At 35.8% G+C, this 10,295-nt stretch overlaps 1 protein-coding gene across 1 annotated transcript; it reads left to right on the top strand.

Annotated features, from left to right (window-relative positions):
• Window positions 1-2,119: 2,119 nt before the first annotated feature.
• On the top strand, window positions 2,120-9,949 carry crip1 (cysteine-rich protein 1). The gene is made up of 5 exons (XM_063006984.1): window positions 2,120-2,275; window positions 7,938-8,032; window positions 8,213-8,270; window positions 8,780-8,832; window positions 9,602-9,949. Exons 1-4 carry the CDS (start codon window positions 2,236-2,238, stop codon window positions 8,818-8,820), a joined length of 234 nt encoding a protein of 77 aa, XP_062863054.1. The 5' UTR covers window positions 2,120-2,235; the 3' UTR covers window positions 8,821-8,832; window positions 9,602-9,949.
• Window positions 9,950-10,295: the final 346 nt, after the last annotated feature.

Raw genomic sequence — 10,295 nt, 5'->3', positions numbered from 1 at the left:
AGTCCAAAGACATGTAGCCAGGCCAGCTGAAGCTACTAGAAATTGCCCCGAATATGAGTGAGTGTGTTTGCTCTGTGATGGATTGATGACCTGTCCAGGGTGTTTCCTGCATATTGCCCAATGAATCAGACCCACTGCAACCCTGACCAGGATAAAACAGTGGTAAAACAGACCATGAACAGATAATAATGAAATAATTGAGCTGGACTGGGCATGAATTGATAATACCACAGTGCAGCCCTGAACTTAAACTCCAAAGAAGGTAGGCTAACCAAGTAAAGAAAAAAAACACTAAAATAATCTATGTAGCCTGAAATATTATATAAACACATCTCAGAATAGATTTGAATGCAAAGCATTTTCTAATGGCATCTGAAAGCAATAAACCATGGTCAAAAGTGAAGTAACACTCAGTTTTAACACCACGAGTTTAAATAAAAGTTATACTTTAACCTCTTTGCAAATGATTCCTCACACAGACAGTATTCTTAGTTAGCCTTTCTTGGCTTTGGTATTGCTGGAATTAAAACTTTCAATGTGTTAACAACACAGCAAACAACTATTTGTAATTTTAAAAAATTGCGTACAGTATGCTGGCTGACCATTTTACCACACATGCTTACATTGTGGGTGTACCTTGTAAAGCTAGACATTAGTTTTTTTTCTATGCAAATATTGTGGAACCTGTGGTTACAGCATGGTGCTGTTGGCTGGATGTTTTACATTGGTAGTTTAAATATGCGACACTGATGCATGTCTTACCTTGACGACTAGGTATAGTTTTAAAACAGAAGAAAATTGTGGTATTAACTAGTTTTAAACACAGTTTCTGATCAGAAAAGTTGGAAGCAAAGTGGGCATTAAGTGTGCATCTGAGAACAATCAACAAACCAACAAAAGATTTAAGACTGAACATCTTTCATTTAATGTGTAATGTGATTACAGTAGGTGCTCGGTCGATGCAGCAATCTAATACGTTGGCAGATGATTTTGATTACAATGCTCACCCAGGGTAGATTAAGGTGACTGTGTGCAGTTAGTAATTGCCTCCCTAATAGAGCATCTGTTTGGCAGGTGCACATTATGAAATATCCAAAGAATGTACAGTTATATGTGATACAGTTCACCATCAAGCAAGTATTACCATAGGCTTAGAGGTGACTGTTTAAAAACGTCCACACTCATTTTTGTTTATGCTCATAAAAATATGCAACAAACATCCAGTTTAGCTTCAATATTGGTGTGGAATTGGGACATTTTTCTTGTGTGGTAGAATCTATGATGATAAGTCTTAAAGTCTATGATGGTGTAAAGCTTGTTTGACTGTGGACACTGCTGTATAACTGATTCTAATTTATGGTAGATCTGCTTTATTTATTTATTGAGCTGTCTTCCCAACCTCAGCAAATAGACTTGTGTCTAATGTACTGTACTTTGTAATGCAATATTTATATAGCCACAATTGCAATGACTTATGAGGAATTAGAATGTTATCTTACAATGTAAAACTACATAACACCACCAAATCAATATTCTAACAATCCAAGTTTACACATGTTGGGGTAGTAGATAAAATCTAAATTAAAACAGAAACCAGTCATGCCTTTTACAGCTAATTCATTGACAATAGCACAAAGAACTTATCAACTGTAGTTTTAGTACAATTTGTAGATTTGACTAATGTCAAGCAAAAGCTACTTGATTTTATGCTATAAATTGAATGTTTACGCTAACACAGCTTCTCCACAGCTATTTTGCAATGTCTTGCCTTCATTCAATTTAATAATGAGCATATTTACAAAAACCCACAAACTTACATTTACTTGAAAAATATATTTTGTTGCCAAATACTCTGTTTATGGGTTTTTTCCTCCAACAAGTATTACTTTTAATATTAAGGTGAACAATGAGGCCTGAACTTGAACCTCAAAGAATGTAGGCTAAGCATTCCAAAACAGTTGTGACCCGAGCAGTATAAGAACGGAAATTAAATTTGGACATTTTTGCTCACACACACACGCACGCACACACACGCACGCACACACACAGTCACAATACCACAGAGAGCATACAGAGCATGTGTGCCTCCCCTCTGCTAAGGCAGTGCTGTACTGTATAAAAGAGCACCAGGCGCAGTCAGTGCAGGTGGAGCTGCTGCTGCTGCTGCTTGTACCACAGATTACTGCCCTCAGGAATTTCTCTCAAAAAGAAGCCTCACCGCCAACAACTGCCAACATGCCCAAGTGCCCTAAATGCGAGAAGGAAGTGTACTTTGGTAAGGGAATATGCTTTAAATGACTTTTAAGGGGTTTCAATAATATAGGCATTTGCACAACAGGGCGAGGCAAGGAAGCGTGCACTGAATTGCAAACTTTCTTAATATATACTCATTTCCTGATTTCAGTGCAAGATGCATCCGGACAAGGGTTTAGCACTGGTTCCTTTTTGTTTTTAACTCTTCTTTACATTGTATTATTGTATTAACTGAGTTAGAAAGAGAAAAATGTTTCTATTTAAATGAAGACAACCCAGTTTACAGTGGAAATCATTAGTTTTATTGGCCTGATCATAATTAATAATATTTATCAGTGTGGATAAGTTGTGACCATACTGCAGTGTGTATTGTACTTTTGTAAAAAATCTCCATTATTTATGCACCAAAATGTCTGGAAAACATTAGAATACCAAGATTTCAAAAAATAAAGTAGTGAATTAGGAGTGGCAATCATATTTTAAGGTATTTTAAATATCATGTTCAAAGTATATTAAAATATACAATTTGTTCACAAAGTGTCTGTAAAAAGTGGTATGCAGTAAAATATCTGAAGCTAAAAAGGTAAAGAGTTGGGAAGTTAATTAAAAATGGATTATAAAATACAATAACATGCTAAAGTGTTAAATGATGGATGATGTTATGACATGACTGTTACGAACTATTATTCATGCACCAAAGCACCAGGGAAACATTCGAGACTAAATCAGGAGTGTCAAAATACTGTATCATTACATTTAAATTCTTGTTAAAGGAAATCCATGTGTCACTAAAATATTTAAAAAATATCTTATATAATATGCAAACAAATACCAGGGAATCAACTGCCTAGCAATATTGGATTGTAATCTAAGTAATAATGAGGTTGTTTTGAGGTAAAAGTAAAAAAAAAAAAAAAAAAAAGGGTGGGGTGACGGACTAATCCACAGTCAGAAAGAAATTTACTTATACTGTTGTTTACTTAAGAATGCACCAGTGGGCCAAGAGAACACCACGTTTTGTTTTGGTGAATTCCAACATGTCGTCGCAAGTTGTGTGGGTGCTGCACAGCAAAATAGCTGGACTGTGTGTTGCTTGTGTTGATTTATGGGTGGGTTACCGCTGGGGACTCTGATTCCTTACAAAACCAAGGTGCATTGTCTGCTCTAAACTGCCCCAGGTGTGAATGGAGGGATAACTCAGGGTGTGTTTCCAACCCATCAACCTAAACAGAATGAAGTGGTCAGTAAAATTTAAATCCTAAATAAACAAATGTGTAAAATAATAAATAAATGAATAAATAACATTTCAAAATACAACTCATTACAGTATTTTCTGCAGTAAACAATGGTTCAAATAAAAAATAGTGGACCATTCTCAGGACTGCAATGACAGTGGTAGTGTGTGTTGTACTGGTATGAGTGGCTCAGAAGCAGCAATGTTGTAAGAATTTTAAATAATGTTACTAAACTTTCTGACCTCTTTATTAGGAACACATACCCTGTTAACACTCATTCTAGGTGTACAGTTAAAGACTAGATCTATTTTCTCACTCTTGTGCATGTGTGACAATCCCCTAATCTTTTATCAGTGGACACTTTCTGAACACAGGACACTGTTGGATTTATATTTTTGGTTGAAGCACTATTTTCATCCCTGCACTCCCCAAAACACTGTTGTACCTACATGCGTTCCAGTACAACACACTTATTTTCACTGTAGTGCCATTGCTGCTCTGAGAATGGGTCCACCACCCAAATAAATCTGGTCACTGCAGGTTCTACTGAGATTGATTTGATTGATAGATGGTGTACAGTAAAAAAGAGTACTTATTGAGTAACAGATGGAAGCACAACACATTTTTCGGGACAGAATACTTTGGACATTTTAAATAATGTTATACGGTGCAGCACTAGTATGAATACCTCTAAATGCTTATAAAATACTTAAATCCGACTAGAGCAGACAGCGAATACACTGTAATCTAGACTATAGAAAGACCTGTGATGTAAGGTGTTCATGCTTTGTGTACCATATCCCTGAGCGCTTGTCATGGCTTTGCCTGAGGCATGCAAATTCACTACCAACAGAAAAACAAAGCCAGTGGTATGTCTGGGTTTCAATAAACCACCTTGTGTGTGTAATGAATTGATAATCCATTCTTTCTTTTCTTATTCTCCCCATGCTCAGCCTCTGCCAGAGTAAACACTTGTAGTTTTAATACTAATCCCTTTACACATATCCCCTCTGAAGCCAGACCAGCTCTAAAATCATTGCACAAAAGAACTGAGCACTGTGTATGTCATTATATGTTTTATATTTCAGAGTGTGACGTGCTAAGTCTAAAGTTTCAACAAGACTAGTGTGTAATACTAAACTAACGCATGGATTTAAATTACCTGGTTATATTTTAGTCTAACAACATGTTAACTGGTAATGCCTAGTTTCATCAGTAGGGTGAGCCTTTGCTGGCTACAGACTACATTTAAAAGATATAAACAATAGGATTTAAGCATTGTTTGATTGTTCGATGGCTGTTTACCACTATAATTGACACAAATCTAGTAAACCGTATGTATACTTTATGTGGAATATCAGTGAAATTGAACCAGACATTATTTGGAAGGTGGTTTGGAGTAACACAAGTCTAACTATGATTTAGACCCCATCTAACCCCTAAGAGATCAACAGAAACTAATCTGAGAGTTTATATGGACTCCCACAGATGTTTAGTTAGGTTCTGAATCAAGGCTGGCTAGCTATAGTTCGCATCCAGCTCTGTGGCTGTGACGGAAGGCACTGATGTTTTTGGTAAATTCCCACAATTTTGTCCAACATTCCTGATGAGTAACAGTTTCTATCGTTTGCCTTAAGAGGTAAAACCCATATAAACATAATACTACTATTCAGCACAAAAAGGCTTTTGACAGCTGTTAGCTAAACATAACATCAACCATAAAATGTTTAGCTTTTCTAAGCATTCTTCCAGAAATTAAAGTTGGCTCACTATTAACTTAAACACAAATTGATATCTTATGCTTAATATATAAAATACACATTTAATAAAACTCAAAACAGCACAGATGTTCTGTTTTATGGTTTTATGTACATTATTCAGGTTCCATTATACTTGTGGTTCATCACAGCAAAAGTAAATGCTTTTGATAAAGTAGATGTTACAGTAATATGGCTTTTTTTTTTTTTTTTTTTAAATATAGATAGCTTAGTTTCCGCAAATAAAAAATCTATACAATAAATAAATAGGCACCTACTTATTACTATGCAACCACCCACCATCAGACTTGTTTTAATGGCATTTTAGTGGCTGCAAGTGAACAAAGGCATCAACTTTAAATTACAAAATTACTGGACTCTTTACCACAGAGTAAATTAAACAGTCGTGTCATCACAACGTTAAAACAAAACGATGCAACGTTTTCATTAATTTTACGTAAGTTAAATAAGTAGGTCTGCCTGCATAGGATTAATCAAAAACATTTCTTTACACAATTTAAAATGCACATCTTTAATTCGTCTTTCTTTTTTATGTCTCTCAGAATTCACTTTCACTGTGTTAATGCCTGGTCTCGTTACGCTCAATAGGCCACTAATGTTCAGATGGAAGCAATTATTCCACTGCAGCCTCATTGATGGAAGATTAACATTGTCAGCTTTGAGAGGGAGAAAAACACGGAGGAATCCAGCAACCCTCCCTCGGCTTCCCTCCCACTGCTACAGCAGCACTGTAGGAGAGGCAGCTTTAGAGAACAATCCCTGTCTCACAGAGATCTGAGCTTTCATTTAGGCTATTTCTGATTACAGTGGTCAGTTGTAAAAATAAACAGGGCAGCAAGCAAGTGCAAAAAGACAGAGCGGCTTCAGGACAATTACAAATTTTATCTATGTTTGCACCTCTGAAAGACTGTCACCGATCACTAAACAAAAGATGCTTTAGTTTTACAAAGAGTTGAAGTCATTTTAGAATGACACCTACGTTCTGTTCTATATTTAAAAAAAAGGTCCAAATTAAAAAGCAGCAGACGATTGACATCCCCCCATAGCCGTCATGCTGTCATTTTACTTTGTGTCTTTCATTTTTAATATAGGAATTTTCCATGGCCAGTTTTGTGTGTGTGTGTGACTTAGATGAGCTCTCCAGCATCCTGTTGTGCGTCACTGGGAATCAGAAAGGCTCAGATATACTGAACAGAACTTCTAGGAAGTCCATCACAGATGGACATCATATCAAGCAAATAAAACATGCACTTATGACAAAACACGGATGTGTCTGAGGAAGAAGTTCCTCATTGCTGCTGGTTTACTTGTAACTTAAAATAACATTCAAATTGTGGAATGGTTACTGTAAACAGCCCCGGAATTAAAGTGAAATAAAACAGCATGTGCTGCCCTGCGATGGCCTCAGGCCCAATGCAACCCAGATCAGGATGTGGGAGGTATTAAAAATGAAAATCCAAACAAATAATAGACCAAAATAGCTTCAACATCAGTAATTTATCTCTTAGCTCATTTCAGCTGAATGTGATATCACTAATGCTTTATGGAAATTTTTTCTCCTGAATTTTAGTCACCAATTCCTACCCAGTAAAACAAATCATTGGTACACAACACAACCAGCAGTAGGGAGCAGAGTGGCCAATGAAAACATGCACATTTTTTTGCATCAACTCAAACTTGTGCAAACAAGTTGCTACTAGCCTGGGATGTATGCACTATGTACCAAAACTACAGCTAAGAATACAGCTACAGAGCATCATGTTTTCAACATGCTTTTTAACTAACTGCCTATAATTAGCTAGTTTTTAATTATTAATTTCCAAACAGCTAGCTCTTGGGAAGCTCTTGGAAATGCCATCACTTTTGAGGTGGAACAATAATGCTTTTTGGGACCATGAGCCATTTACAACTATGAAATTTTTAGGCTTGACTCTAAACTATAGGCCAACAGATGTTGTGCTCTGCAACTCAAAAACCTCTTTATTAAAACAAGGGCTTTGAAGCACATAAGTAAACCCTAAAAGAAAGCTCTGATAATCATTTCTATTAAAAAAATTTTTTTTAATGGACACCCCATCCTTTCTGCACCTAAATCTTAATAAAAAGTCTTAAGATCCATGACTTTCAGGCTGATCAGGCACTGTCCAGCAGATAAAGACTTGGTTAAATCTGTCTCTTACTGCAGAAGCCTACAGACATAATGTTCTCCTTGCCATGACTTATCTAAGACAGAGAAAAGCACTGAGTGGAACTGATTCCCTACATTTGTGAACTATTAAAGATGAAAAGCCTAAAGCCTAAAAATGGTTTTGGAAAGAAGTAATAAGTACCTAAAGGAAACAAAGCACTAAAATAAATAATATCTAAATGATCGTTTCTTTAAACTCCATTCCAACAGATTTATTTATTGCCAATCTGTTCAAGAAATCTACAATATCACATTACAGCTCCCAGTATGGAAAGTAGGGGGTGGTTTGAGATTTCTCCTGAACAAATGCAGTCAGAAAGTTCCTTTTTCAACTGCTGCTCAATAATTAGGAAATAGGCAGATCAACAACATCAGAGAGCAAACACTCAGTTACTAAACTCACATTCTCATGAAAAGGCAAATATACACAGAAATTAGCATGGTATGGATTAAAACACAACCTATTTTCTCTATATATTTCAGCGGAGCGAGTATCATCTCTGGGAAAGGACTGGCACAGACCCTGCCTGAAGTGTGAGAAGTGCAATAAGACTCTGTCTGCAGGCTCTCACGCAGAGGTAAACATCAAATTACTACTATATGATCACATAAACAAAATAATATCCATACAGATTCATGAAGTGTAAATTCTGCAAAACATTGTTTGGAGATACAGTAGCAGTATCTTTGTTTCTGGAAATGGTGCGAATATCAGCTCTCGCCCATGTCCATTAATAACTGGAGTGTTTCTTTCGCAGCATGATGGAAAGCCATACTGTAACAACCCGTGCTATTCTGCACTCTTCGGGCCCAAAGGTAAGTCAACATTAATCTTTGTCACACTGAGTTATACTGTAGCCTAGTATCATCCAGTCAGGGTTGTTTATCAACTAAGATTATCTAGGAAAAATAGGTGGGATACTCCCTTCTCAACCATTAAATGTTCCACATGTTTTATTGAGTGCTTTTAAAGCTTCTTATCAAAGGCAGTTAGTCATCTTGTGATGCTTACATCACTTGTTGGGTGTTTCTCATAGAAACAGGCTGCCTCTTACATAACTGTATTTTAAATGTTTTCATGGTAACCCATCAATATTACTGATTGGATAACAAACAATAGCAGGTTGAATTATGAATTGAATTATGATGTCAAATACAGGATACTGTTACTTTTAAATAAAAGAAAAACAAGATTTTGAACATACATCATTCAAGTTTTCACTCTTTTAGGCCAGCAGAACACATTTTGTTGCCAACAAAGCATGAATTAATTTTAGTTATGTGTTACTTCTTTATCTATATGTGTCTTATGTTTCTTCTTTCAGGTTTTGGACGTGGAGGTTCTGAGAGCCACACATTCAAATAAATCCTAACAGAGGTAAGATTGACGTGGATATTTCTTTCCAATACTCTTTTCTCATTTACATATACAATAATCTCATTTACAATATAATTCAGGTTATAAGTGGTGTAAAAGAAAAGTTTTAGCCCATTCTCAAGTCATAGAGATCAGTGTCTTCTAGATAAGATCTTTGCTGTCTAAGTAACAGGAAATTCCTTTCTAGTCCTAACCTTAACCCTAAAAGGGGTGTAACTACCGGGGGGTGGGGGCACTACAAATAAATAAAACTGTGCATTGAAAATACCAGCATATGACAGCAAATGATTGGTGTCATTTAATGGCTATATATATATATATATATATATATATATATATATATATATATATATATATATATATATATATATATATATATATATATATATATATATATATATATATATAAAATTTGTTGAGGGGGCTCAAAACATTTTTTTGCACTGGGGCCCATGAGTTCCTAGTTACACCACTGCCACTAATACTATCTGTGGTGAAAAGCCAGCACCAGTAGTAGTGACATTACAGCTAAACAATAGTAATTACTAGATCTTGACATCACATGAACCTTGTTTAGTCAAACAATTTCCATGCAAACCAATGTTGACTGGATTTACACGAGTCAGAGGAATTACATGCTAGCTCGTACTCTTACCTAAACTGAGTAAAAACATCCACAAAAAGTGGTTCAATACATAACAAAAACTGTCTGATTATTAGTTGTGTTTTATTAATTACCATTAATCATGGCTTTGCTTTTTGTTTGCAGGTGTCATCCTTCATTAAACCTGAGGAATGTACCACAGCATTCAGCTAGCATCTTTTTATCTTTATATAACTACACCAAAAACATGACCACACCACGGTTGTACTATCACCACTGATGACTGGTTTCCTTGACAAAGATTAAACCTAAACCTAGACTAAAAAGGTTATTTACTGGTGAATTATCATTAGCAATACATTTTGGCTCAGGTCTAGGCTTGATACATGTCTAGAAAACCACCCTAGTAGGAGGATGTACTGTAACTTGATATAGCACAATGGAATGAAGTTTTGGAATAATTCTGAAGCACTATTTGAATTAAGTTTTGTAATTAAAAAATATAAAGAGGTATCTCATGTGTCTGTTTTATTTACATTCTTTTACATTTCTGCACATACACATTTCTGTTGCTTATTATTCTTGTGCACAAAGTCACAAGTCTGTGGTTTTGCTTCTTTTTTTTACTTCAGCTACAGGTTGTTTTTCAATGGTTGGAATGTGTACCTTTTGCAGTCACGTGGTGTAAATGCAATCTTAGGAGCCTGGGAACACCCAGTCCATTGCATCATCACACAAGGATATCACACAGTCACTTAATCATTAACACCTAAAGGCAATAAACAGTCCACAAGCCAATTCTGACATGTTTCTGAGAGGTTGGAGGATTTCTTTTTCTCCAGGTCTCTTCCCACATGTC

This window comes from Trichomycterus rosablanca, chromosome 13, assembly GCF_030014385.1.
Source record: "Trichomycterus rosablanca isolate fTriRos1 chromosome 13, fTriRos1.hap1, whole genome shotgun sequence".
NCBI lineage: Eukaryota > Metazoa > Chordata > Actinopteri > Siluriformes > Trichomycteridae > Trichomycterus > Trichomycterus rosablanca.
The sequence above is the reverse complement of the archived record's forward strand: the minus strand, read 5'-3'. Positions and strand labels throughout refer to the sequence as shown.